Genomic DNA, 27,770 nt, shown 5'->3' on the forward strand with positions numbered 1-27,770 from the left:
GTTCCAGATGTTCTCTTACTCATGAGAACAGATATAACAATGATGTGAATGGTGGTGAGTTGGAGCAAAGGTTCTGAATCCTGCTTAGCTTTTCAGAATTTGAACAAGCAGTGTTTTATGCTTGAGTTGGACAGCCACACAGTTAGCAGGATAAAAAATATCACTATGTTAGCCAGGGCTAATAAGCCAGCAAAATTCTTTGGGCAAATCCAGTTATACTTGAGAAAGATTCTTATTTCTGATGTTCATTTTGTCAGATAAAGTTCCTCTAAAGAACTTCTGCTGGTAAAAGATGTGTGTCATTGCAGTATGGTTCTGCTGGCAAATCTTTATACATAGACAAGTCCTTTGTCATGCAGCCCTCAGTCCAACTGGATAATCTTTGTTTATATTGTCTTGGAAAAAGCACAGCAATTAGGTTGGAAGTGGTCCATTTTTTTCATAAAATCTGTTAGTTTTTTGCCATTTGTGGCACAGGATTTTTAATTTGTTGCACATAGTTGTTTCTTTTTAGTAGCTGCTTTCTAGATTTATTTAAAGCTAGAATTTTAAGAGCATATTTAAAGGAAATGTCAAGCTTTATGTACCCCAAGAGCTTTTCATCTGTCAGCTTACAAGTTAATATGATCCCACTTTTTTATCCCGTTTCTCTTTCTCCCTGGTGTTATACAGAATGTAGGAGCAGATCCCTCAGGGATGAGACAGGACACTGAGCAAGTGGCAGCTTTGGCTTTCATGAAAGCTGAGTGTCACCACAGTGCAAGCCCTGGGACAACAGTGCTAATCAAATGAGGAGCTGGTGGGGAGTGAAACTCGGGAAAGCACAGCAGGAGTGGATGATAAAACTTGTGCTGGTTCACATATGATGTGTATGCAGTGTCCTGTTTTGCTCACTATGGAAGTGGCTGACGTAGTGCAGGTGCTGCTGTCTGGGTTCCCAGATCCACAGCTGGCCTCCATCACGTGTGCAAAGGTACGTGCAGATAGGGGTGTGTGAACCATCCTGGGTTATCATGACAGTGAGATGAAGTGTGCTTGGGACTTCAAACTGCTGGTTTACCACAACAGCTTCTTCTCATTCCCTACACCAACCCCTTTCAATTTTTGTTAAATATTCTTGTTTAGGGCAAGGGGTGAGGGGCTCTTGGTTTTTTCCATATTGTCCATAGTTTTTACTGTTTAGAGGTAGTCTTCATCTCATCTTCCTGGATTATAGTATCTAACACTGTCTGTACAATTTTCCTGTGTATTCTTAGTGGAAGAGTTGTGTGATTTCTGTAAAGGTGTATGGAAGGAGAAAGCATCAGCTTGTGTAATAGTGTCTGGTCAAGGAACTTTTCAGTGTAATAAGAAAAGGAGGAATAAATAGGAACATTCTGAGGCACAAATCTGTTGAACAAAAAAGTAAGGAAGGCAGATAAAAGGACCAAACCTGAGCAGTCACTGCTTGAAGAGAGGGTATGTGGAATGTGGGAATGTTTATTTCAGTGAGATGATTTGATCGAAGACTTGTCAAATGGCATTCTAAAGGAAAGGGGGAAGCCATAAATAAAATGTAGATAGACACAGACCTGCCGAACAAACTTAATGGAGACAAAGACAAGAAACAAAAACCTGGTCAGTCACTCGAAGCTGAGGGTCTGGGGTGTTGGAGCAGGTCAGTGGGACTGTGCCAGCCAAGGAGATGATGTGCCTGGTCTTTACACTTGTCTAGCTGAGCTCTGCACATGATCGCAGCAGGCTCTCCTATTTTATTAGATCTTTTCTAAACTACCTCTCTGTGTACTATCACTCTCTATCCCATGTATGTGAGTGCTGGAGGGCTAAGTGAGACCAGCTTGAGTAGAAACTAGGCCAGCAACTGGAGCCTCACTGGAGGTGTAGCCACCGCCAGGTTTCTGGTCCCCACAGTGTAGGTGAGTGCTGCTCTTGGTGTCGGGAGCTGGAGGGGCTGTAGCTATCTGAATTATTTTGTTGGTTTCCTACAGGCTTTGTATCTATAGTGTCAGCTGCTGTGGGACTGGTGTGAGCTTGGAAACTCTACCTTGTAATGCCACAGCTAAGTTAAACTTCTGCCTCTGGTGGTTTCTGGAGGAGAGATGGAAGAAGACAGTAATGCTTGCAAGACACTCTGGGCCGCAATGACTCATTCCAGTCACATAGGTGACTTCCCTTGTCTTGGTTGTGGGGCACAGCTCTTTCAGAGCTACTAGGCCTAAGCCATAAAATATACTTAAAATTAGGTTAGTCCTGACCTATGAATAAGCTGCTACATTTTGACATAACTGTCTATTCAGCCCAGGAATTTACTGTTACTGTAGATATGATCAGACTAATAGAAATATTGGGATGTAAATCAAATCACAGTTGGTGGAGTATATATCCTACCATGCAAAATATTCAGTTTACTAGCCCATTAGATGCCTATAAGCATGAAAATGCTTATAAATGTTGAAGTTTACCAATTTGCATCATGGGAAAAATAATTTCTTTTTCAGTATGCAGTCATGAAGGGGAAGCATGTAGGTGCAGATTTCTGGTCAGCCTGGCAGGGTCATTTAGGGAGTATACCTGTCATACTGTCCCTGCGTAAAGCCCTCTGTGGGAAAAGGCTATGCTTGAAAATACTCCTGAAGTATTAGTTTACTCTAAAAGTACTGGTCTTTTGGGGGCTACTGCATAGATGTAGTTTATTCCCTGAATTTGAAATGGAGGATATGGAGTAGTTTCTTGTGCTTCCCAGGACTGTTAAGTGAGAATATGAAGGGAGTTGGAGAGGAAAGTGATTTTCATATATCGGCAGCAATTGCTTTGATAATAATTCCCTCTGTGATGGTTGATAACATGTGTGTGGGTGCAGTATTTATGGTTTGACTGGAAAAGCAAAGGACAATAAAAAGAAACGTCTCAAAGGATGTTGTCTTGGTGAAAATATCCATTTTTTCCCAAATGAAGTGGAACAGCATTTAGATAAAACATACAAAAAAATCTCTGCAAGAAACAGATAAGAAGTATAACAAACAGTTTTACTAGTAACGATCTGATGACTTTGTCCTGATCTTGTTTCTTTTAAATATGAAGAGATCTGTGTTCCTGTTCATCATACTCTTTTTGCTGAATGTATATTTAAAGAAAGTAGTGCTTTTAGCTTGTTAGTTGAGAGGTAGAGACAGTGTTCTTGATAGCTCTCAGCCACTCTGTTCTCGTCGCCTTTTGGACATGAGAAAAATACATAACATAATGGCTGTAAAAAATAGCAGGTAGTCCCAGGGAATATTTTGAATATTACAACTAGAGTGATTTGGGGATTTGGAGAGCTACTGAACTTTATATCCAGTGATAGCGTAGACTGAAAAAACATACTGTCAATATCTAGTTATTCCACAAGCTTGTTAAAAACAACATGAAAATAAATATTAAATTATACAAGATACGTATCTGTCATTAACTCTTTGTACTTTCCTGCGTACTAGTATTATCTTTCTACAATCATCAGATGGGAATTGGTTTCTTAATAAAAACTAAGACAAAACACCCTGTCTTCATTGAGTTTGTGTTGGGATTTTTTTATGAAAGTTTGTAAAGAAGTTTGGTTTAGCTTTAGGTTACTTCTTTTAAAGTACAGAAATAAACCCACAATTACATTTTAAATCTCTCTGTACATGTAGTTCCAAGAATGATTTTAGCTTTATTTTCTTTCTAATGAGAAACAGTTTTGGCTAAAAGTACTGTTGCTTACTGCAGAGGGCAATTAGCACTTGTGGAGTTTGAAATACCTGTGTTAAGTAATTTAGAGTGATGATGAAGACTAACTGCTTAGCAGTTTGCATCTCCACTGTCTTTGAACTGGTGCACTTCACGAACAAAAGAAAAACAATAATTAAAGAACTGTTTTTCCATACTGCTTTCTACAGCGCAGGGTATATTAATGTTAATGATCTGGAAAGGTGCCAGATTTAAATTAGGGCATTAGCAGTGAGAGATTCCCAGCCAAAGGCATGTACAGGATGTATCAGGACAGCAGTGTTTATTTTATTATTTTAGGGTTCTGTTTTCTGCCAGCTTCACTAAATCCAGTTTTTTCTTTCCTCCATTTGACATTTTCTTTTGCACTCTCAAAATCCCAGCATACATAATTTAGTAGCCTGTGTTTCTCTTTGAGTAGGCTTAGTCATTATGGTGTAAAAAACTGGGCCACAGGTCATCCATCTCTGACTCTTGTAGCATAGTTCCTTTAAGATTTGTCCTTTGACAGTGTTCTCTGAAATCTAACAAAACAGGTATTTTCACAGAAGCTTTGCTGTCAAGGCACTTATGGAATATCTCTTCCAATTTTTTGGTGTTGAGCTTCTGAGGGCGAGCAGCCTTCTGGAAGAGTCAACATTTACCTGGACATCTACTTTCATGAACCTTCAGCTGCATACCTGTCTTTCGACCTATTTTTCTCTGAAAAATTAAAGCGCCGTTGGTTAAAGAGTTCAGAAGAGATTGAGCAACAGGTGGATGCAGGCATCATCAGGCTGGCTGCCCAAGGAAGCCGATGGCTTTAGATAAGATAGAGTAGGGGGAAACCGCAGTTCATGTTAAGGTATTTGAAAGCAAGAACCTGAAAAGCTCTAAAATTTTGTAAAAATGGCCACAAGTCAAAAGAGAGGAAAAAATACCTTTTTTCTCTTAAACACCTGGACAAAACTTTTGGTTGTTAAAGACTCTGTGCTCTCAGAAAGAACAGTGGAGTAAAACTATATGTCAGTGGAAACCTACCAAGAAGCAACTTAATAGTGTTCAGAAAGTAACAGGTCCCTGTGAAGCTAAGAGCCAGAAGATGTCCATAGTCCAGTCTATAACTAAACCTGAAATAAGACCTCTAGCAACCTGTGGATTACGAGACTGTGGGAGGGCCACAGAGCCGTTGCAGACAAGTTGTTTTCTCTGCTCCAACTATCTCCAATTACATGCAATTTTAATTTAAAAAGTGCTGTGGTGGGCTGAGATGGAAGTGGTGGGGTGAGTGGACGAGCTGGAGAGCAGCAAAACAGTACAGTTTGCACCAGGAGTTCTGTCAGAGAAGTCCATGTGGTGTTTGGACTAAATGGTGGTTTCAGTGTGGTAGTTCATGTGGTTTTAGTTTTTGTGTGCTCAGTTGGTGAGCTCTGAAGTATGACATGTATTTTTCTCTGTTGTCAATTGTCATGCTTGTTAACAGCATGATGTGTTACAATTTTGACAGAATAGTTTGCTACTGGCGTTGATGGAAATTTCCGAGAAGTATGACAGCTCTATTAAATGGTTCAGTAGCATGGACACACAGAGAAGAGGAGAGGTAGTTGTGTTCATATCTAACTGGGAGAACATCATCTGGAGGTGAAGGACCTTCATATCACTAGGGCTGAAAATGTTGAACACTGTGTAGTCCCTGTGGAATTGTAGCGAAGTACACAGACTTAACCAGAGATTGATGATTCATTTTTTTCAGGTTATATGTATAAACGAACATTATTACGTGAGTAACTAGAAGGATGAAGCATCTCCGTGTTGAGCTAGCAGAATCAAAATAGCCTGCAGCACAGAGCAAGTGTCTGATTAGCTGTGTAAGTGCAGACCTGATAGGGAAGGGATGCAGTGCAGAGTGCAAGCTCTGTGTGGTGTCTGCTTACTGACTAGTACAGATTCCATTGTTGTGAAGTCCATGCTTGTACATCTTTTCATGCTTCTGTAGCCTATAAGTGCTAAGGACAGAGGAATGTGAAATAGGTTGTTCCTTACTTTCTTCATGTTACTCTCTTTTCTGTTGTATTTTTGGTTTTGCATGGATGTTAGAATTTTTATATTTTAATGCTGCTAAAGTGTAATTTAGTACTAATTCTTCCAGGGGGTAGGGAGCCATCAGAAATCTCTGTTTATAAAGATAATAAGTAGGCAACTAGTTGCAGGTTCTCAATTTCCTGGTGTTTTAGTGCAGTCTGCAATAAGTCACTCCTAATGCTAGCTGCAAAGCAATACTGAAGTATGGATTGTAATTCACTCATCCGGAGGTGGGTTTTGTTTTTTGTTTTGTTTTGGTTTTCTTTGCACTGGCGTAGAGCGAAGACAGTCCTAGTCCCAAGCGACAACGCCTTTCCCATTCAGTCTTTGACTATACAGCAGCATCACCAGCCCCATCACCACCAATGCGACCATGGGAGATGACATCAAATAGGCAGCCTCCTTTGGCCCGACCCAACCAACACCACTTCTCAGGGGAACGATGCAACACACCTGCACGAAACAGGAGGAGGTAAGCAAGCTGTGTAGCTTGGGAAACAAGTTCTTATTCTTCCTAATTTTAGCTCAAGGGAGGTGTGTTTTGGTCAGCACTGGCTAGATTACACATGGTAAACGTGTTAATGTTTCCTTTAAGCTGACTGTATTAAAGTCGTGACTGAAAAGTTATTGGAAGTAATTCACTTTTGTGCATTGTCTCAATGCATGTGATTAGTCAGCTCAAGGAAAGGAGTGCTCAAAATATATTTAATTATGAGCCTGATTCTCTCTCTATCACTCTGCACTGAGGCAAAAAGCATGTGGAAAAATACAAGGAAAGATCTTTCTCATTGGGGTACTTTTAATGGTATTAGGAGTTACTGATGTAGTACCATAGTTTTCATTGCAGTCACAATTATTTTCATACTTAAAAACAATCTAAATAAAGATGAGAGTTACTAGCTGGGGAGATGGGGATGTTAGCACAGTGTCAAATGTTTGCTGAGGTGGCTGATTCACATGTAGTAGGAGTTAGATTTTCATGTTGGTTTTAGCTTGTGGCCCATTAACTTCTCGAAGCAGAGGTTTTGGAAGAAGTTCCAATGGACATGGAAGAGAAAGATTGGGATGACGAGGTTGAACTGATGCCTGGAGGGATGGTAGTCTAGGAAACCATAAAACCACAGACTTTTTTGCTAAAGATAATTGCTAAACAAATTATCCAAAGCAGAAGCGTTCTGCGTCAAAAATACTGAGTTACTTTATGCAAGTTAAAACACATTGTCTCTCTGCTTCTAAGAAATATTGTGGCTTGGTTTGTACTTTAAAAAAAAGTATCTGTGCTTTCTCATTAATATAAAATATTAGGCTTAAGATATATTTAGCTAGTTTTCTTCAGATGCCACAAATCAAATTTGGCAACAATGATCAGCCAAGAGTAGTTTTTAGGCAAGAAATTTTTTTAAAGCATGCTAGTTTTGTATCTTGGCTTCAAGTCCATGAATTTGAAAGCTTTCGGTCAGTGGCATGTAAAATACTGAGCTCTCAATGCAGCTTGTCAGACTTTTAAGAAAGAGGTTCAATTGTGAACTTGAAGGATTGTTGTGAAGACAGAAGATTAGACCTTTTTATATGGTTTGGTATAGGGATGCTCTGCAGGGGCTTTTGGTCCACAACATAATCTTTACCTCGAAATAGTTTGAACTGAGATGCCTGGAATATGCTGCATTTGGCCATTTTTGTTTGGTGTCCAGGCAGCCTACACAGATTTCTTTGCAGTGTTCATTAACCTCTCCTGCAGAGTTAAGCAGAGTGCTTAACAAGCTAGGCAGCTGAATCTAGACAGTTTGGATGTTCTGTGGGATGAAGAAGAATGGAATGTGTAAGAGATAGATGTGCATGGACAAGTGTCTGACGTTCCGATGCAGTCAGGTGTTACCTGTGGCTTTTGCAGGTAAGGCATTCTGCCAACAGGAAGACACCTCATTGGAAAGCCACCTGCAGTCTGACAGGAGCAATTAGGTTGGCTGCAGCATCGTGGACATGAAGCATGATTCTTTCTAGTGCCAGCTCGCTTGCTCTTGGGTGATAACATAAGCTTTGCTCTAATCAGAGACACTTGAATGTATCAGTGCTTTGTTTCCCTGCACTTGCATTTTTTAGCTTCAGTGCACTGTTGCATTTGAGCTAGCTCTAGGGGAGTTACAGAATAGCATTGCATCCAATTTCCTCTCCTAGAACAGGTTGGTTAGGGAGAACAACACATACATGTTTCTTGTTTTCCAGGAGTCTTTTTGAATCTTAGAGTGCTCTGGAGTCATATCAGAACTAATAACCACTCTCATGGATCAAAAGCTTTATTCATTAAGATTATTGTGAGTGCATCTGTTACTAATGCTTTAGGTGAGGTTATGCATGTGCTTTTGAAGCCACTTTCCTGTTCTCCCTGCTTTGTTTTCTCTTCCCATGGCAGAGTAGTCTCAGAGTTAATGAGGTTTTCAGATTAAGATAAGATGAAAGATGCACTCCAGTTGCAAATGGTTATTCAGCTCAAGGAAGCAGGCTGGGACAAGTGCAGGCAAAACCTCTCCAGAGTATGTAGTGTGGACATCACTCTGACCCAGCAGCATCAGCATTAGCTCTCTTGTCCTACCAGTTCACTCCTGTTGGTCAGGACAGTCTGTGTTGGGTTCTTTTATTATGTGGAATTTTTTTTTTTTTCATTTCCTGGCTTATTTAGACCTTACCTCTCGGTATCAGTGGTTTTGTACTGTGCCTAGCACAACAGTGCCCTAATTGGTTGTGTTTTTTATTCCGATTCATCATAAGCAAATAAATACTGCATTTAGAAAGATAGCCTTCTGGTGTGAATTTGCAGGAAGATTATTTTTGTCCAGTTACTTATATATAGGACAGATAAACTGTGAATGTAAAAGCGTGATGCATGCCTATATGAAACAGGGAAGGCCATTCCAATTTATCTTTATCAGTCATTGTGAAATGGAGGGTTCTGTACCATTGCTATGCCTTACCTTTCATCTCTGCTTCCTTTCCTCCTTGTCTTGAGTGTAATTCTGAACTAACGGGATTCAAGAATGTGTTACTGCAAAGAAATCACCCTTGTTAGAAATGCTAAGATGTGCACACACTAACTCTGCAGTTATGGATACCTTTTGATGGCTGTTCTTACCTAAGGGTAGGAAGTCCTGCGATTTTTTTCACCAATTCCATCCTGTTTCTTTGCTTTAACCTGGCATTTACCATGTTTATACTGTGCATGTAGAAAGAAGATTTTTTTGTGGCTATTTTTTAAAGACTTTAAGCACAAGTTTGTTCCTGGTGTTTCATGATAGTTTAGACCTATGTCTTGATAATTGTTCTGAAGTAATTTCTATTCATTCAGGAAGCGAATAAAGCTATGTATCAAGGTGCTCTGAATTTTGCTGAATGAAAGTATAGTTTCTTTGTAAGTCTGCATAGGAAAAAATCCAGTTTTGCTTTTTATCAGGGAATGATACTTCATTGGTTTAAAAAGACATTCCAGAAGCTTTGCCAGCTTTTGTTGGCTCTACTTTCTCATAATTCTGGGTTCATAGAAAAGTAAAGCCGACCCTTTTAACAAAGACAGAGATATGACTAGTTTTATGAGAATCTGCCTTGTCTGAGAAGCCACCTTGTTTAAGCACTGGTGGCAGTTAGAGAATTTCTGAAGCGCTGGAGCTGCCCCTTGTAACTTTCCTCTGTTCCTGAAGCTTTTCCGAAGAAAAATCCTTGCGCAGCCATTTTTGTGTTAAAATATTCAGAGCATTTCTGTTTCATAGCAGGAAATAGCAAATTTAAACCAACCTTGGTACTCCAAACAGTAGAACATCTTTTGCATTAGTAGTTCTGTGGTTAGAAATTATATATTATGGTTTTGTCTAATGAGAATGTAGCGGTTGTATCATATTAGTAATGAAGCAATGGAGAGTGCAGCAAAATCTACAAGGAAAGAAGCTGGAATTAAGACATACATTACTAAGACTGTAAATTTAGGTACTCAGTGCTTAGAAGAAAACACAACTTGTATGTTGTGACATGGTAGCTTGTAACAACGAAGGCTATGCGTTTTTGATTTGTTTCAGTTTTTCTTTTCTTTAAGAATGCTGTGTTACAATCTGGTGTTATGCCTTCTGTCTGACCTGTCATGAATTACCATTTGTTTCAGTTCTAAGATAAGTTATAATGGCATAAAATCCCTGTGAACTAGGGCAGAAAAATAGTGGCTTGAGACATTTTATCATATACTCCCAGTAGCATCTGGATAGCTGGTAGTGTGCTCCCCCTTCCCCAGAGTATGTCTGTTTTACGCAGCACAGAAGTTGGACTGAACCTGAGAAGTATCTGGGATTTCCCAACAAGTTGCAGGTTTATTTGATTTTTATTTGGTAGTAGCAAAAGTTCTTTTCCATGTACTCTTATAGAGGACATGTTCTAATGGTTACAGATCCTTTTTGTCTTTTCTCTGCAGTGTGGTTCCTTCAGTCTGTTTCCTAAATGGGAAACCATTTCACCCCATGTGGCTTTAATTTGCTGTTGCTTCTGGGACCTCTAACTTACATGTTGTGGAGGTTGGAAAGCATATACTGAAAGTACTGCAAGATCATTTTGTGCTTTCAGTTCTTTCCCCTTCCAAACAAACGAGAAGAGGCTCGCTCAAAACTTCTAATAGTGAATTTGTGACTTGTGTGTGCATCATTTTCTCAGTGCTGAACCTGAGCCACTGGTCTCTGATTTACAGAAGTCTCGGCTCAAGGTAGTAGCAGCTCTGCTCAGAATATACATGCAATTATATAAGAATATGTAATCAAATCCTACCTCTAGATCAGTTGCTCAAAAGAAGTGGATGCTCAGGTCTAAATTAATCTACACAAATTCTCCACTCTTAAAAAGAAAGAATACTGCAATCACAGTTTCCTGGGATCTTCTTGAGAGAATTCTAGAAGGCACTCAGTTATGTTGTAAACATGTGAGAGCTGAAAAATTAGTTATTTTCCACAGAGAAGTCTGTTGTTTGTCTGCCGTCGCTAAGTGAGCAACCGTTCTGTGGCATGGTTGAAACAAAGACCCTGGGGAAATCTGTGATCATTTAATGAAGGATTTTTACCTAGATAGAATAAACGCAAGAAAATATCGTGAAGATTGCAGTCTTGACTTTTGAGCACTTTTATGGCAATCCAAGTGTCATCTTTTTAACAAGTTAATATTTACTTAAGAGTTCTTCTCTTGGTTTCCTTAACAGCATTAACCTATACTCTATTAAACATTTGCTTACTGAAAAAGGTGTCATCTGTAAGGCTTGTAGCAGTTCTGTCAGTAAGAAATTTTATTCCAATCTAATAAACCTGTTCTAGTAAAATTTTCCCGTGTAAAGAATTTCTTGATATTTACTTGTCTTGTGGTTTTAGTTACAGAGAAGGATTTGTGTCATTTGTATAATCTCTAATTTTTTTAATGCATTTCCAGTCCTCCTGTTCGACGTCAGAGAACAAGGAGAGATCGTTTGTCTAGACACAATTCTGTTAGCCAGGATGAAAACTATCACCATCTCTCCTATGGACAGCAGCAAGCAATAGAAGAACCCCGAGCCTTTCGCCCACCGAATGTATCTCCTCGTATGTTGCACCCAGCTGCTCACCCACCACAGCAGAATGCAGTGATGGTTGACATTCATGATCAGGTAAAATTTTTAGAGTACTAACAGAAGGCTGTTGGAGGTGTGGGGTTTGGTTTTGTGTTTTTTTTTCCCCAAAATCTTCAAGATCCCTCACCTCCCCAAATTAGTTGCCGATGAAAGTCACAGAGCACTAAATTCTATTTGTCTTCTTACGGAGTGTTTTTTTCTTTTGTGTATGAAGCATTGCAGTAGGCAGTGGAAAACAAACAGAAAGGAGGTTCACACATTCAGTAAAGATTGATATTTAACAATTTGTCAGTGTGTTTATTGGCCTATTTCTGTAGGTTTGTCTCAAACCTTTGAAATGCAGTTTTGTTTTGCTTTTGTAGTTAATTTGTTGTGATAAAGATGTGATATGATACTTATTAATAATATATTCCATTTCACATGAAATACCTTGCCTTAGCATAGGAGTCATTAAACAGTTAAAATATATCATTTAGAAGTAGAATTTGCAATGCCTGTAATTGGTTGCCCGCGTAACAGCGGAACTCACGATAGTATTGTTGCGTAACTAAATTAGTCATCCAAACCTAATCAACTCCTCCTTAAATTTCATGAAACAATTATATATGTGATTGGTCCAGGAAGTAAGTAATTCCTCTTTGCGACGGCAGTTTGTATAGAATCCTGTAACTGAGGAACTGTAAAAGTGGTTTTGGGCCCCTCACTACAAGAAGGACATGAGATGATGGAGCATGTCCAAAGAAGAGCAACAGAGCTGGTGAAGGGTCTGGAGCACAGGTTATATGAGGAGCAGCTGAGGGAGCTGGGGGTGGTTAGCCTGGAGAAAATGAGGCCCTGGGAGGACCTTACCAATCTCTAAAACTACCTGAAAGGAGGTTGTAGCTAGGTGGGGGTTGATCTCCCAAGCAGCAAGTGACACGACCAGGTGAAATTGCAGCAGGTTGCACTGGGGTGGTTTAGATTGGATATTAGGAAAAATTTCTTCACTGAAAGGGTTGTCAAGCATTGGAACACACTGCCTAGGGAAGTGGTGCAGTCACCATGCCTAGAGGTATTTAAAAGACACATAGATGTGGCACTTAGGAAGATGATTTAGGGATGGACTTGGCAGTGCTGGGTTACCAGTTGGACTTGATCTTAAGGGTCTTTTCTGGCCTAAATGATTCTGTGATTCTGTTGAGGTAACTTGTGCTGTTTTTTGTTAAATTAACAGGCTGCAGCACAAGTAAATTAGTTACTACATAGTCGTGAAGTGAGAAATAGACCTGGTTATCTGGATGTCCACTTCTCAAACTGCTTGTGCGTGGAATGCAGCTGTCACATCCCTGCTGAAGAACTGGTTTGCTTTCAGTGCAGCACATACCACTGGTGTGTCATATTATGTGTGCAGGTTCTCAGCAGCAAAGTATTTGCTTTTGGGACCAAGTGCAAGGATGGAAGGCAGTGCCAGTCTAGCCACCTAACAAACTTACATTCTGAGCAATTCTACTTCTGCAGCATCTCAAAGATTCAGTGATACTTTCCGCTTGAGGAACATAAAAATGATGAGACATCATTTTTTAGTATTATTTTTGTAAGCAATAAACATTTCATGATCACACCCAGCATTGCACTGTATGCCCAACTTTTGTATGCCCACCTTTTGTAGCAGGGGCAGAACTGGGTAAAAGTCAGTGTCTCTCCTGAGACTGGTTTCTGTCATAAGTGATATACAGGCTGAGATTTTAAGCTCAGTTCAGTGATCTGTGTTCTGATTTGTGTGATTCTGTGTGCCTGACTGTACACTACCAGTTTAATAGTTTAGCTCTCTTTACTCATTTTCACCTTCCTAATGAGCTGTTCCTGTTTAAACCAGTAGGTTTCCTTTTAGCAGATCATGAAGGAAGAGAGAGCTTCGAAATAATTTCAGTTAATCTGTGCTTCCTAAGGCTTAAGCCTTTTCAATGTTATTAGACTATGAGAGATTTCTTGTTTAGTTAAAAAAAACCCACAAAACCAACAACAAAATAGAACAAGTAAAAAAAAAAAAACAACACAGAAAACAACCCACATGGCTTGTAGGTGCAGAATACCTTTGGATCTTAGTTTGATGATTAAATTTTATGGCATGTGACTAGCTAGAAAATTGGGTTACGTGGGGCTGTTTCCTAATATAAATTGGGATAGTTAGGGTTTGCTGCCTCATAGTCATGTTAACTTTTCCTTTTCAGCTGTCCAGTTAGCTGTTCTGTTACACTTAGCTTGGGAGTTCAGCTTAAATATTGACCTGAGAGTGAATCAAGAAATTGGTCTCTTTAAAAGAAAGAAAATCTGCAAAATTGTTTTTTTAACACAAGTCTCTGAATTAACATTGAATCACTCCCTTCAGAAATGAGAAAATTCTTGAGCTACTTGTAGATTAGCTTTTATGTGGGAGTTACTGCCTTATTTCATAACAATTAACCTGGGGGAGAACAGAGAGACCTAATAGTCTGAGGTGCTTCTGAGTGACTAAGGTGCCTTTGAAGTTTTAACATTTTAAGGTGAGAGATTCCTCTTAGTTTTGCCCAGAAACTTGTGATCAGTAAATAACATTCCATTGATAAAAATATTTTAATGAACAGAAATTACAACCATGTGCCTCCTTTTACACTTTCATTGTGAATATATTATTTTTCACATACATTTGTAAAAGCTTGTTATCTTACTCCTTGTGCTGTACAACACTGTTGAGACTTTGTAGTAAGTTATTAAATTCTCTTTTTTTTCCCCCTTTTGTTGCAGATCCATCAGGGCACAGTTCCTGTTTCATACACAGTGACAACTGTGGCTCCACATGGGATACCACTTTGCACAGGCCAGCACATTCCAGCCTGCAGCGCTCAGCAGGTCCCAGGGTGCTCAGTGGTTTTCAGTGGCCAGCACCTTCCAGTTTGCAGTGTGCCTCCCCCAGTAAGTGGGTCTCTGTAACTACACCAGCTTCAATCTGTCGTAGAAATGGCATCTTGGAGCTTTAGTGTCTGTGTGGCTTTAATTCTGTTGGAAATAGCCTTTTTTTTGTTTTTCCTGTGCTAAATTGAAGTGGGATAGTAGTGTGGGCTTTAGACCTGATAAGCATATGGTAGTTACCTACTGTCTGTATAGAGTATGACTGTTTATAGTAGTAGAGTCCCGATGAGTTTTAATTCAAACCTAAAGCTGGTTTATGAACTGACTTACATCAGCAGCTATTCTACCTACTTTCCTGTAGTAAGAAGAAAGCTTCTAAGGCTTTAGTCTGGCAGGTCACCTAGGAAAAAATCTTACTCAGTGGAGATCTTGTTCAGGGATGGTTACATGCAAAAAGGTCTGATATTCCAAGGTTAGTTTTCTTCTGAGAAGTAGTAAAATCCTGAAAGATCACTAGAAGTTGAAAAGGGCTCTTTTGTCTGAAAATACTCTCATTATAGTAATAAAAATACTCATCACTAAGGATGTCTGCCTGTGCCTTGCTGGGAATAAAATTAAGTACCTTGACTGGCCAATTTACCAACTTTGAATTTGAAAGAATTTGAACTGTTTTCTCACAAACTTTTATGTGTCAGCTCAGAGTTACCACTTTCCAGATCATAGCATTCTGACAGAAATTTCACCATTAAATGTTAACAGGCACCAGAGCCTGTTTCCCCTCATTTTTTCTGGTATAAATCTGTAATATCATACATAAATATTATGTAGAGTGTCCAGTGAATGTTTAGAATGTTGTTATAATGTTGGTCTCTGCCAGCTATGCATTTGCCAGCAGTGTGTAACTTAGCTTTTCCTGTTGTGCATTCTGTGACCTGAGGACATGAACGAGCCTACGTGACACTGAAACAAAACCCTTGGTGTGACCACCTGTTTTTTGATGGTGCTCATTGATGAGTGCATTTATCGTGTCCAGGTGCCATTTGTTTGGAGTGAATGTGCAACAGTTAGTCAAGTGTGTTGAGCGAATGGATCCAGTACAAGTGACTATAAAAAAATTAAGGTTGAGTTTCTGTATCATCAGCAGGCAGACTTTATGCTTTCTTCTCTTAGGTCACAAAACTAAGGAATAGTTTAAGTTAGGAGGGTCTGTGGAGGTCAGCTGGTGGTCACCTGCTAAAAGCAGTATTTGTTTCCAAGTATGGAGATTTCATAACCCCTCTAAGCTTCCACTCCAGTGTTTGACTGTCCTCATGGTGAAGAATTTCTTCTGTATATCTGATTGAATTTTCTTTCTGAATTTTCTTTGTTGCATCTTGGTCCCATTGATCCTTGTCCTTTCCTTTTGCGCCTTGAGGAGAACTCAGGTACTTTCTGTCCACTCTTATGAAACAGTTGCAGACAGTATTAAGGGTTTTGCTTAGTTTTTGCTTTTTAAAGCAGAACAAGTCCAGTTCTACCACCTTTTCTTTTATGCAGTGTGCTCCAAGCTCCTGGTCATCATGTTGTCATTGTTTTTTTTGTCACTGAGGCACCCAAAACTGGACACAGGACTTGAGATTAGTGTCTCAAGTTCTGAATAGAGGAGCAGAATCACTTCACTTGTTTCACTAGTTGCATTCTTACCAATGCATCCCAGCATGCCGTAGGCCTTTTTGACTGCAGGAGAACATTGTGGGTATTGTCTACTCCTAATTGACGTGACCAGAACCCCACTTTTTTTTCTGCAAATCTGACTGCAATCAGTTAGTCTCAAAGAGTTCTTGCTCCATGGAGTTATTCTTTCCCAGTGCCAGACTTCCCATTTGCCTTTGCACTTCACATAGTTCCTTGTAAGCCAGTTTCTCCAGCCTATGACTCTACATCTGAAAGGTAGCCCGTGCCCTCCAGAATGTGAGCTTGCTCACCAGCTTCATCTGTGAACTTCCTTTTGCTATTTTCACAATATTTGTCTCTCACACTGCATATGTAGCTATAAAATAAAAAATTGTCAGCTAGTAAATGCCTTTATCAATTTTAGAAGTTCTTCAAAGGGACAGGATGGCATCCAGAAGGATCTGGACAAGCTTGAGAAGTGGGCCCATGGGAATCCTATGTTGCTTAACAAGACCAGGTTCAGGGTGCTGCACTTTAGACAACACCCAATGTCAGCACAGGCTGGGAATGAACAGATTGAGAGCAGCCCAGGCAAAAAGGACTTGGGGCGCTGGTGGATGAGAGGCTGGGCATGACCCAACAATGGGCACTTGCAAGCCAGAAAGCCAGTTGTATCCTGGGCTGCATCCAAAGCAGCGTGGCCAGCAGGGAAAGGGAGGGGTTTCTGTCTCTCTACTCTGGTGAGATCCCACCTAGAACACTGCATCCAGCTCTGGGGTCCTCAGCACAGGAAAGACATGGACCTGTTGGTGTGTGTCCAGAAAAGGGCCAGTAAGTTGATCACAAGGGCTGGAACACCTCTCTTGTGAGGAAATGCTGAGAGGATTGGTATTGTTCAGCCTGGAAAAGAGAAGGCCTCAAACTGAAAGAGAGTAGCTTTAGATGAGATATTAGGAAGAAATTCTTAACTATGAGGGTGGTGAGGCACTGGCACAGGTTGCCCAGAGAAGTCACGGGTGCCCCATCCCTGGAAATGTTCAAGGCCAGGTTGGACAGGGCTCTGAGCAACTTGGTGTAGTAAAAGTTGTCCCTGCTTGTGGCAGGGAAATTGGAATGAGATGAGCTTTAATATCCTGTCCGACTCAGGCCTTTCTATGGTATGTTCAAACAGCAGGAGTTTTTCAAAAGCCTTAATGAATAAACAGGTAATTTTTATTTCTTCCTACTTCAGAGTTAGTATGGCCTCATTTGCTCTAACTTTAAAAAGTGACATGGACATAGCATAGATCATTCCAAACATATATAGGAACTATGGTAATCTTTACCATACAGAATTTTGGGATTAAACCTATTTTGATGTTTCCCAAAGAACCTCCTGTTTTAAACAACAGTCTGTGATGTCCTACATGCAAATTTATCTCCAGCTATTTCAGAAGAAAGTTTTTAATTTAGTAAAATACAGTAAAAATTTATTATAACAATGGAAACACTTGTCTGTCGTATTCCTATTTTAGAAAAATGAGGTAGTAACTGAAGGTAAAGAATAGTCAGCACTTAAAGAAAAATAGGAGTCAGATCAAATTAATCTGCTACTATTTCAGTACATGTGAAGATTTATGTTTGGTCATGATCACAGTAAATTGAGGTGATAGTTCCACCTTCACTACTGTTAATCAGATTTTAAACTAGTTCCTTTTACCATTTTATGCCCTTATAGTCAATCGGCACAATATATGCTATGTGACATGACTAATGAGGAAAAAAAAGTGAGAGATCAGAACTGGATCAACTTTCTTTGTAAGATTTGATAACAAATATCTTCATTAATTGCTCTTTTAATTGCCAGAAATGTAACAGAAATGCCTGACATTCGGATGATAGATCAAAAGCGAGAAAAAAGAGAATGCAGGTTTCTTGCTTCTTCATATCTGAAGGTGGAAGTAAAACTGAACACTTTCACAAAGTACATTCCTCTTGCCCTTCAGTGCCTTCGCCACTGTAGTGTTCAAACTTTTGTGCCCAAAGCTGCTTTTGGGCACAAATTCCTTTTTGTCAATTTTGACAATTCCTTTTTGTCAGGAATTTAAAGGAGGAGAGGAAAAGGGCTGTTTCGCACAGTAGTTGTCACTGAGGGAGCTGCCTTTACAGCATAGGACTCACCTCGAAGTGCAGAACTGAGCAGACCATAAGAATTATTTATAATATATGAGGCAACAGAGGTTTTTAGGCACAGTCTGGCAGCTGAGAGTCCCTCTGCTGCATCTAGAGCTTAAAATGGTTGCGGTGCCATTGCTTTGGCATGTTGTTTTGATGGTAATATTTGGCAAAAATAAAACGGACTAGGATAAATGTATCTGCTCGTCACTTAGGAGGCTGTCTAATCCTGGAGTATTGAAAATCCTAGCTCCCAGTGACCTTACGAGCACCTAGCAGATGTCAACTGTGGTGCTTCTAGAGCCTGTTTTGTGCTAATCACTGCTCCTTGTGTATTTGAATGAGTTATTATTTATGTATATTTTGAAGGCTTTTCCAAGGAGGTAGAAAAACTGTTTAATGATATCTTTCCATAATAAATACATAGAATGTAGAATGTTGTGTAGGGAATATTTGTGCTAGAGACAAAAATTTATTGTTTTCACTTTATTTCAGATGCTTCAGGCGTGCTCAGTCCAGCACCTACCTGTACCATATGCAGCATTTCCACCCCTCATTTCTAGTGACCCATTCCTTTTGCATCCTCCTCATATATCTACACACCACCCTCCTCACTTGCCTCCTCCAGGACAATTCGTTCCTTTCCAAGCACAGCAGTCACGGTCGGTAAGTAATGCCTCTTACCCCACTCTCTGTAGGACTGGTGGGGTGCATAGTACTGATTGATACCTGACTGAGGAACAGAAGGATTTTGTTTTAAGCCTGTAACTGCTTGGTATAAAGATGAAAAAGTACTTTTGAAGTTCAGTGTTGCACTTCAGATTTCATCGTTGTCTGTGCTGTTTCTCCATAGGCTTTTACTTCTGTCAGAAAGATGGGTGTTTGCTTCACCATCTGGTATTTCTTTCCCAGGAAGCAGAATAGAATCCATTGGAGGTTGTGTAGCACAGTACATGTCTCAGAGAAGAGCTTAGCAGAGAAAGGAGAAAGCACAGAATGTTACTTTCATTACATGCTTCTTTTGTATTAAGTCTAGTTCAGTTTTTAAAATTACTGGTGCTTTTCCTAGAACATTTTTTTCACACTTACAAAAGTTACTGATGCCATCTGCTTAAGCAGATGTGGCTTAGTGATAGGGACTATGCAAACATGGGGAAATGTGATCCTGTTTTGGATTTAGGGGGAAATTAGGATTACCTTTCTGGTTTATGACTCTTACTGTATGGTTACCTGAGTACTGTGTCCCTTTGTTTGCCCCTCTGACTAGAAGATGCAGATATTTCAGAAATGCAGAAATAGGAAATAGTTTCAATGTTACAAACAATGCTGAGACTTCTTCATGCCATGTCTCAGGTGTGGACAGGGTTGTAATCACTTTGTCACAATGGTGGGAGAAGAGCTACCATCATCGTAACAAAGTGGTTTCCAGTGGTAGCTATCTTTGTAAGACCTTTAGAAAATGTATGGACTTGGGTTTTAGCTTGAGTTGCTTACTTAAGTTATTGACTAGGGTTGCCTGTTAACTTTCAGCTCTGGTGAAAAAGCTTGCATTGCAGTGGTTTAAGAATACCTTGTGTTTAAAGTTTGCTCTGCATAACAGGAAAACAGAATATTCCTTTGCCTCCACAAGGTGGCTTTCTTAGCTGAATTTCTTGAAATGGTAGATCTCAGTGTCATTCAGAGAGGTGTATTTATGAAACTGATGGTTCCTGGTTGTTTCTTGGGTGCTTTTGAACCTGACTGATGTACTAGACTTGACTAGTTACAATCTGGAATCTCATGCTTCTGAAGCCTCTGGACTGCTTGTCTTGGTAAGACTGCTTGCATGATCCCCCCCTAGGAAAGCATCTGCTTGGTTACTGGATATCATTAGCTGTTTAATCAACTGGAGCTGCCATTTTTCCACTTTTAAGTTTTTCTGGCACAATTTCAGTTCTCGTCTATGGTTGTTTATTTTTTTCTCTTGCATAGTTGTACAGTGAGAGCAGCCTGGCAAGAGGGAGAGCAAATATTTGTCCTGAAAAATGCAAGACACAGGAAATTACAGCCACTCCTGTATTTGCTAGATCGCATAAATTCCTGGTCTATAAGCATGGCTAGCTGGAAAAGGTGAATTTATATCAAATGTGTAGTGTTGTCATTGCTTTTTGGGTAGTGTTAATGACCTAGGAATTGTTCACAGGATTATTAAAAAACTGATCACAGCAGCACAGAATATACGTAGCTGGACTGCAGTTCTTTACTGGGGAAAAATTACATCTCTATTATTGCAACAAAGGACATCTCTGGTTTTTTTTTTTAGCCACTTCAAAGAATAGAAAATGACGTAGAATTGCTTGGAGAACACCTTCCTGTAGGAGGTTTTACATACCCTCCCTCAGCCCATCCACCAACGTTGCCTCCCTCAGCTCCTCTTCAATTCTTAACGCACGATCCATTACACCAGGAGGTGTCATTTGGTGTAGTAAGTATTCTTTTCTATGCTGCATTCTCATTCATACTGCAATAACATTCTGGATCTTTATTCTGTAGTACGTTTTGTTGAAAAGTGGCACTTTATGCGGACGTGTTCCATTATTGGTGTAGCTGCATACTGTGGTATTTTCTTAAGTTTGTGTTTATCAAGTTAAGGGTAATTTGACAACCACCAGCAAATTATTTTCGATAACATTATCTGCAGAGTGTAGCAGCATTTACTTAGAAAACATTCCATGTTGTCACACAGTCCAGGACTTCTACAGCAGAAACTGATTAGTACAGTTTATAAAAGCTGTTGTGACCTTCAGCTAATTGTTCATCATAAGTCATATGTTGAGTTTCCACAAATCAGGAAGGCTAGAATGCTTTAAAAACAGTTTTTCTCTGCAAGCAGTTGTACAGAGAGCTTCCATAATTTAGACCATGCTATGTTTTAAAGGTAGCTATGTCACAAAGCTTGCTTTGAGCCAGCTTCCTGGGCACCTACAGGCAGTTCATCTGCAGCAGCACAAAAAACTATTAAACCTGATGCAGGATAAAGTCCGTGTTGAATTTTTGTTGAATTGTGTGCTTCTGTGGTGTTTCCTGTGGTGCTACCTCCAGGATCTTTTTGTGTTGTACTTCAGCCTGGAATTACGTTAGTCTTGAAATGGGTGGGGTTGTTGTTGTTTGTGTGGGTTGCTTTTTTTAAAAATAAAAACCTTTCCTGCCTGTGTGATGCTCAAAGAAATAACTAGAAGTCAGGTAAAGGTGCTGAAATTTTTTAATGTTTGACTTGTGCATCAAGTTGACAGAGATTTTAGAGGCTTAGAGGTTTATGGTTATTTAAAATTTAAATGAGAATGAAATTTCAGGCCCTGCAACTGCAGAATATACAGATAGCTTGTCTTAGTCTCCTTGATCACAGAATCCAGTCAAATGCTTGCTGTGATCTTTATAAAGGTTCAAATAAGTTTCCAGCATTTAAAAAACTCTTCAGTTTTTTAATTAATCTGAAGGTGTACAGATTTTCAATTAAGTTTTCAGTCACCATGAGTTGCTCTGGAGACGAAGACACTTAAAAGCTTCTGTAAACTGCTTGTATTTTATTCAGTATTCTTGTTGGATGAATTAGTATAATCACAAACATTTCGGTTGGAGTGAGGCTTTCTTGATTTCCAAGTTCAGTTGTTAAAGTAGATAAGGAACGTAAAATTTTTTGCAGATTGTAGCATTTGTCCTCTCTGATGCTTCAGTACTGAGGAGTAGAATAAATATATATTACAAGTAATCATGGGGTCTTTTATACAGCAATCCTAAATCTTTATAAAGCTTTATTTATATTAACATTATAATGGTATGGCTGCATTTCTGATTCTCTTTCATTCAGTGAACACGACAGTTTCTAATTACATTTTTGGATTGCAGAATTGACAAAGCAGAAAAACTCATGTTGGATATGTCTAGTCTGAAACTTCCAAGCAAAAATACCTTGGCTCTTTTGCATTGTGTTTGTATGCATATGTTAATTTTATGTTTGACCATGGCTACCTATTAAAAAAGTTTCCATTGTAAAATAAGAGGATTTTAGGTTAGTCGGTGGTGGTGGTGGCCTTTTGTGCTTTCAGATTTCAAACATGAAGGAAGAAAAACATCTTACTAAAGACTTTGAGTGTTCTTTGTTTCAAAAAAAAAGCTTCAAGGCCTTGAAATGTGAATTCAATAGGAGTACATGATTTTCAGTTGTAGAAAATACTAAAAAATTTTAACAAAACAAGGATGACAAAAAAAGCCCTGATTTATCCCTGGAAAGAAACCATTGAAACTTTAGGCTTTGAATGTCTCTTCAGATGTGGTCCAGCTGCAGAAACTGTACTGATTAAACTTTCCATGTACACTTGAAAGGCTGCAACAACTGTAACCTAAATGTAAATATATACTACTACTTAAAAGATGGGCTTTCTAAAAAAAAAAAAAAAAATAAAATTTGCTATTTGAAGACTTTTCTAAGGGCTTCTTTACTCAACCATTTTTGCACAGGCCCACATAATAGCACCTGGGCTTTTATATTTACAAGAGAGTCAGCACTTCATGTCCTGTTTCCCAAACTATCCTGCATATAGACTAAAAACACCAGAACTTGCAAGGATTTCTTTTGTATATTACCACTTTTTCACATGGAATGGTATGACTGTACATTACAGATAGGAATAATTTCAAAGTGAGGCCGAGGTTCTTTTGGATTTGAGCAGAGACTGGATTTTTTAAATAATACTTTATTAAAAGTGAATTTCAGTACTGAGAGAGGAGATTTTAAGAAAAGAAAGTGTTGAATCACAGGCTCACATACTGGATGAGGTTGGAAGGGAGGTCATCTGGTCCAACCCCCCTGCTCAAGCAGGATTGAGCTGACTACTCAGGACTATGTCCAGCCTGCTTTTGGGTATCTCCAAGAAAGGAGACTCCACCACCTCCCTGGGCAACCCGTGCCAGTTCCCAGTCACCCTCATGATAAAGAAGTGTTTCCTGATGTTCAGACGCAGCCTCCTGTGTTTCGGTCTGTGCCCAATGTCTCTGGTCCTGCCACTGGGCACCACTGAAAAGAGCCTGGCTCCGTCTTCTTTGCACCCTCCCTTTCAGGTATTTGTATACGTTGATAAGATCCCTCTGAGCTTTGTCTTCTTCAGGCTGAACAATCCCAGCTCTCTCAGCCTTTTCTCACGCGTGAGATGCTTCAGTCCCCTCCTAATGACCCTTTGTTGGACTCTCTCCAGTATGTCCCTGTCTGTCTTGTGGTGGGGAGCCCAGAACTGGACACAAGTTCCAGTTCCACAAGTTCCAGTTGAAGCTTATTTTCTTCTTTCTTGCAGCCTTACCCACCTTTTATGCCTCGAAGACTCACAGGGCGCAGCAGATACCGATCACAGCAGCCAATACCACCACACCCTTACCATCCCAGCCTATTACCTTATGTGCTGTAAGTGTAAAGTACATTTGCTTCCATATAGGCTATTAAGTCATGTGACTTTCAACAGGCATCCTGGCACTTTTTATGGTTGGTCTCTCTGCCAGAGACCAGGCACAGTTCACCTGTCTCAGAGGAAAACTTTCATTTCTATGTAAATTTTTCAGCCTGTTTTGAATAGCATACACCCTTGAGCAAGGAGAAATATAAGTGAACAATTTTTGTCCAATGTAGTTTTTTAGGTATTTTGAGACACGACAGCCTCTGTTTCTGAACTCTTCCTAAAATCTTGACCAAATTTTAAATCTTGGATATGTGATGCTCTTACAGAGACGTGGTTACACTGTAGGATCAAGTCATAGGAGTCTTCACTTAGAGAATAAATTAATTTGGTTTGGTTCTTAATTATGAAACAGAAGAGTGAGAGCTTTCTGTGACGTGTTCAGCCTTTATAGGCTGAACTGCTACTCTATTACAGCTGTTAAATTTCTGTTCTGCCTCTTTAGCTGTTTCGTAAAAGATGTGGGACAGTTAACGTTCAGAAATTAGCTATAGTGTGTTATGGCAGACTTTCTGCGAGGCAGTTTGGGTTTTTGACATGAAATTTATTAGTCTCTATGTTCTGTAAGTACAAAATGTTTGGAAAATGAAGATTAAGTTTCTGGTGGCAAAGTTGACATTGACAAGGAAATAATCAAATATTGACATCAGATCTGTAGTTCCTCTGTGCACAATGTCAGATGTGGCATGAAAATGGCACCAGAAATCTGTTTCAGCAAAGTTGTTCAAGTTTGCATCTTCCAGTCTGAGAGTAATGTCATAGCTTCTTGCCTGTCTGTAGAAGACACAGTGTGGCACAGGAATTCCTGATGACTTCAGTGGGATTTTAGTATATTTTAGTGCTTTGAATTTTTGATTTCTGTGTGTGCCTTAAGTTTTGACCCATAGTATATCTTGGGGGGGTAAAAACACTTATTGAATATACAACTAGAAAAACATCTCATACCTATCCGAAGGGATTCTGCTTTAACCAACATCACAGTATGTGAATTTGTGCTTGACTTCAGTATGGAAGTTGGTCCAGTAGCAGATCATGTCTATCTTCATTGTGTGTTTTAGGCTTACAAAAGTTGCAAGACTTTTGTATTGGAGAGCTACGTGAACTTAGGGTTCTTTTTCTTTGATGGTATTTTATCCACTTAAAGAAATAAAACATATTTAAAACAAAAATGTCAATTTCTTTTTAGTTTTAACTCTCCACAGTCTATGATAATTAAGAGAGTAATTTTTGTAATAAAGCTGAGCTTGGTTGAAAGTACCAAGGGAGACATGCATGCAACTGAAAAGTCAGCACTCCCAGTAACAAAAAGTGGCAGAACTAGCTTTTTCCTGTGACTCTTTCACTTCAAATGTCTGCTCTTGACTTCAAACATAACATTTTTACCAGTTTTGGTAACATGTTGATTTAAGAGAGATCAATAACATAGCTTTACCTCTGCCAGATATTTCTGTGCTTTACTTCAGCAAGATGCTGAACCTTATCCTTGTTTGCTCTCGTGGTAGATCAATGCTCCCAGTGCCACCTGCAGTTGGACCAGCTTTCAGCTTTGAGTTGGATGTGGAAGATGGAGAGGTAGAAAACTATGAGGTTGGTGTGTGAACTACAATTGCTTTTAAAGATATTAGCTCAAGCAATAGATAAAATTTTATTATCTTTTACTTTTAATCCTGGTTTTGCCTTTCAAATAAATATAATGACTGTGAAGATGGAATCAAAAACCATACTTTCAGATTTTTTTGTAATACTGGATATTAGAAGTGCTTAGCTTTCTTTCTTGTCTATTATGGTTTCCCAAAATCCACCTTTCCAGGCTAGTAATCATTAAATTGTTCAGCTTTTATGCTCTACATGCTACTATTCTCCTTTTAAATTTTAATTGATTTTAAATACCTAACAGAAGTGAAACACTTTCAAAAGAACAGGGTAAGTCACTGGGTTTGTGTGTGTAACTTTCAGAATAGTGTTAATACAGAACAGTTTTAATGTCATAGGATTGATTAATCTAAGTGTAATGTTTATAAAACTGCCTTACTCCCTGTTCTTCTTGGCCCTCAGGAGGGTGTGGTAATTCACATCTAGAGATGTAGAACCCTCTTAAATATCTTAGATAATTATGGGGCAGTTCCAATTGTTGTGTCTTTGCTGATTGATTCCATTTGATTTCTCTTCAGTCAGTCATCAACCCAACCCTGACTTTTGCATCTCTCTGCCTGTGTTCCCCTTAAGATCTCTGTGTAGTTGCACATTTTTATTTTAACAATGAGCACTTCTGTAATAACTTCTGTGGTGGTTCAGAAGCAATGTCTTCTGAGAATTTGAACCCTAGGTTCAACAGTATAAGAACTCTCTTTGTGATCAGTACCATTTGCAGCTTTCACAGGATCTTTTAACTTTTCTGTGCTTTGGTTTTCTGTCACATTTATTTTGATGTTTTGCCTAGGTCCCTTGTGAAGGAGTGTGAGTTACATATATGACAGACTGCCAGTTATGTGCATGAGAGGATTTTACCTGCAATGCTTGGTTTATAGAAAATTAAAAATTTGGCAGAAAAAAAAGCACTTAAAATTTGGTGGTATATATTTGTTGTCCAGATTGAGGATAAAATCTCCATATTTTAATTCAGCTAGCCCAAGACATGGAGTGGAAATCAGAAACTGTGTCCCATTAAATTGTTGATTTCTCTCACAAGAGGAGACTCACATATTGTTAGGGAGAAAATTAGTTGACAATATCTGGTTACCAGCACTGTTAATTTGATAGCAGGGTGAGGGGATCCCTCAGAAGCAAATTATTTACTGAGCTGTGCATGCAGCCATAGGACTAATTGGAAGTTGGGTTCTGGATGTTCTGAAATCCCAAAGATAAGACTTTACATAATTACAAAAATGGTTAAGTTTTGAAAGACTTTCCATGGAGCTTGTATTGTATCAGAAAACTAAGATTCTAAACATTTCTTGATAGAAGGGTGTTTTGTGCTACTAGCTGGGGTAGTGAGGTGTGATGGTAGCCCCAAATCTAGTGAAACCAGAGCCAGTGAATTTTTAAATGTCCAGTTTCCATGTTTTGCAGGCACTGCTGAATTTGGCAGAACGTCTGGGAGAAGCCAAACCACGGGGATTGACAAAAGCAGACATTGAACAGCTTCCATCCTACAGATTCAATCCAAACAATCACCAATCAGAGCAGACACTGTAAGTATATTGGTCTCTTTCAAAGGTCCATAATTTAAGTGGCTTGATTTTTATTTGTTTAACTTGCAGCCTCAGCTAGGTCAGAAGGGCTTTAACAGCAGTCATGTCAGTAAGCTTTTTAAATTTTCTTTTTCTTGGTGTGCTTTCCAATACTGTTTATTCTTGCTTTAAAACTTCTTATCTAGTCTCGCATAATTTAGCTATGTTTCTTTTAGTTCCTCAGCATTTAAAAAAATTAAATGGAAGTGAGGTGTTCTAGGTTCAGCAACTAAACATTAAAGTGACATTGTCAACTTGGACTTTAGCTTCTGTTAAAACAGCTTCAAGTGTTGGAAGTTTGAAGTTCTCTTGGTAGAGCCTGGTCAGTGGTTTAGGAGTGCATCTTTTCTTTTTTTAAAACCCCTTAACTTACTGGGTTTGTAGGATCTGCACAATCAGGTGGAAAGGGCAGTATCAATATGAAGGTAGTTTAAGTGACTTAGTACCAAATACTATCTAATGTTTGAACTTCAGCATAAGGCTTCTTCTCTGATCCGTGACCTTTGGTGTGACTTAAAAGCGTCAGTAGGGAGAGATCTTTGCAGGTTATTATTTCTGCTATTTTAGATTTTGGTAAAATGTCTGTTCTGTTGTATTGGTTGCATCTGTGAGCTCCCGTGAGCTGGAGCACTTGCTTTGTGATTTGAAAGCACAGTAACAAAAAAGAAACCCCACCCACAAAACCCCAGAGTCAGTTCTCAGTTTACATTGTTAGATACAGATCACCGTAGCTACTGAAGAAGTAAAATAGCTACCGTGTCACAGTCATACCTGTAAGGTTTTACATGGAATTATGTGTTTGTTGTTCTTACGTAGCAGGTACACTTGAACTTTGTTGTCTTTTTCAGATGTGTGGTGTGCATGTGTGATTTTGAGTCAAGGCAGCTACTTAGAGTCTTACCCTGTAACCATGAGTTCCATGCCAAGTGTGTTGATAAATGGCTGAAGGTAAGAAAA

At 39.2% G+C, this 27,770-nt stretch overlaps 1 protein-coding gene across 6 annotated transcripts in view; it reads left to right on the forward strand.

Moving 5' to 3' along the window:
• Positions 1 to 27,770, forward strand: part of RNF38 (ring finger protein 38) — a 114,345-nt gene that overhangs the window by 78,075 nt on the left and 8,500 nt on the right. For 5 of the 6 annotated variants that reach the window (XM_027745148.2, XM_039380925.1, XM_039380926.1 and 2 more), the window contains 9 exons: positions 6,084 to 6,277; positions 11,248 to 11,461; positions 14,189 to 14,356; positions 18,596 to 18,766; positions 20,403 to 20,564; positions 23,428 to 23,534; positions 25,086 to 25,170; positions 26,653 to 26,774; positions 27,662 to 27,761. In XM_027745148.2, the coding sequence (XP_027600949.2) occupies positions 6,084 to 6,277; positions 11,248 to 11,461; positions 14,189 to 14,356; positions 18,596 to 18,766; positions 20,403 to 20,564; positions 23,428 to 23,534; positions 25,086 to 25,170; positions 26,653 to 26,774; positions 27,662 to 27,761 (1,323 nt within the window). Of the gene's footprint in view, positions 1 to 998; positions 5,592 to 6,083; positions 6,278 to 11,247; positions 11,462 to 14,188; positions 14,357 to 18,595; positions 18,767 to 20,402; positions 20,565 to 23,427; positions 23,535 to 25,085; positions 25,171 to 26,652; positions 26,775 to 27,661; positions 27,762 to 27,770 lie in introns of those variants that run through there. The other variant, XM_039380927.1, reaches the window with a different exon arrangement.

Source organism: Pipra filicauda, unplaced genomic scaffold (genome assembly GCF_003945595.2).
Source record: "Pipra filicauda isolate LSUMZ 115617 unplaced genomic scaffold, ASM394559v2 scaffold208_size1342795_pilon, whole genome shotgun sequence".
NCBI classification, from domain to species: domain Eukaryota; kingdom Metazoa; phylum Chordata; class Aves; order Passeriformes; family Pipridae; genus Pipra; species Pipra filicauda.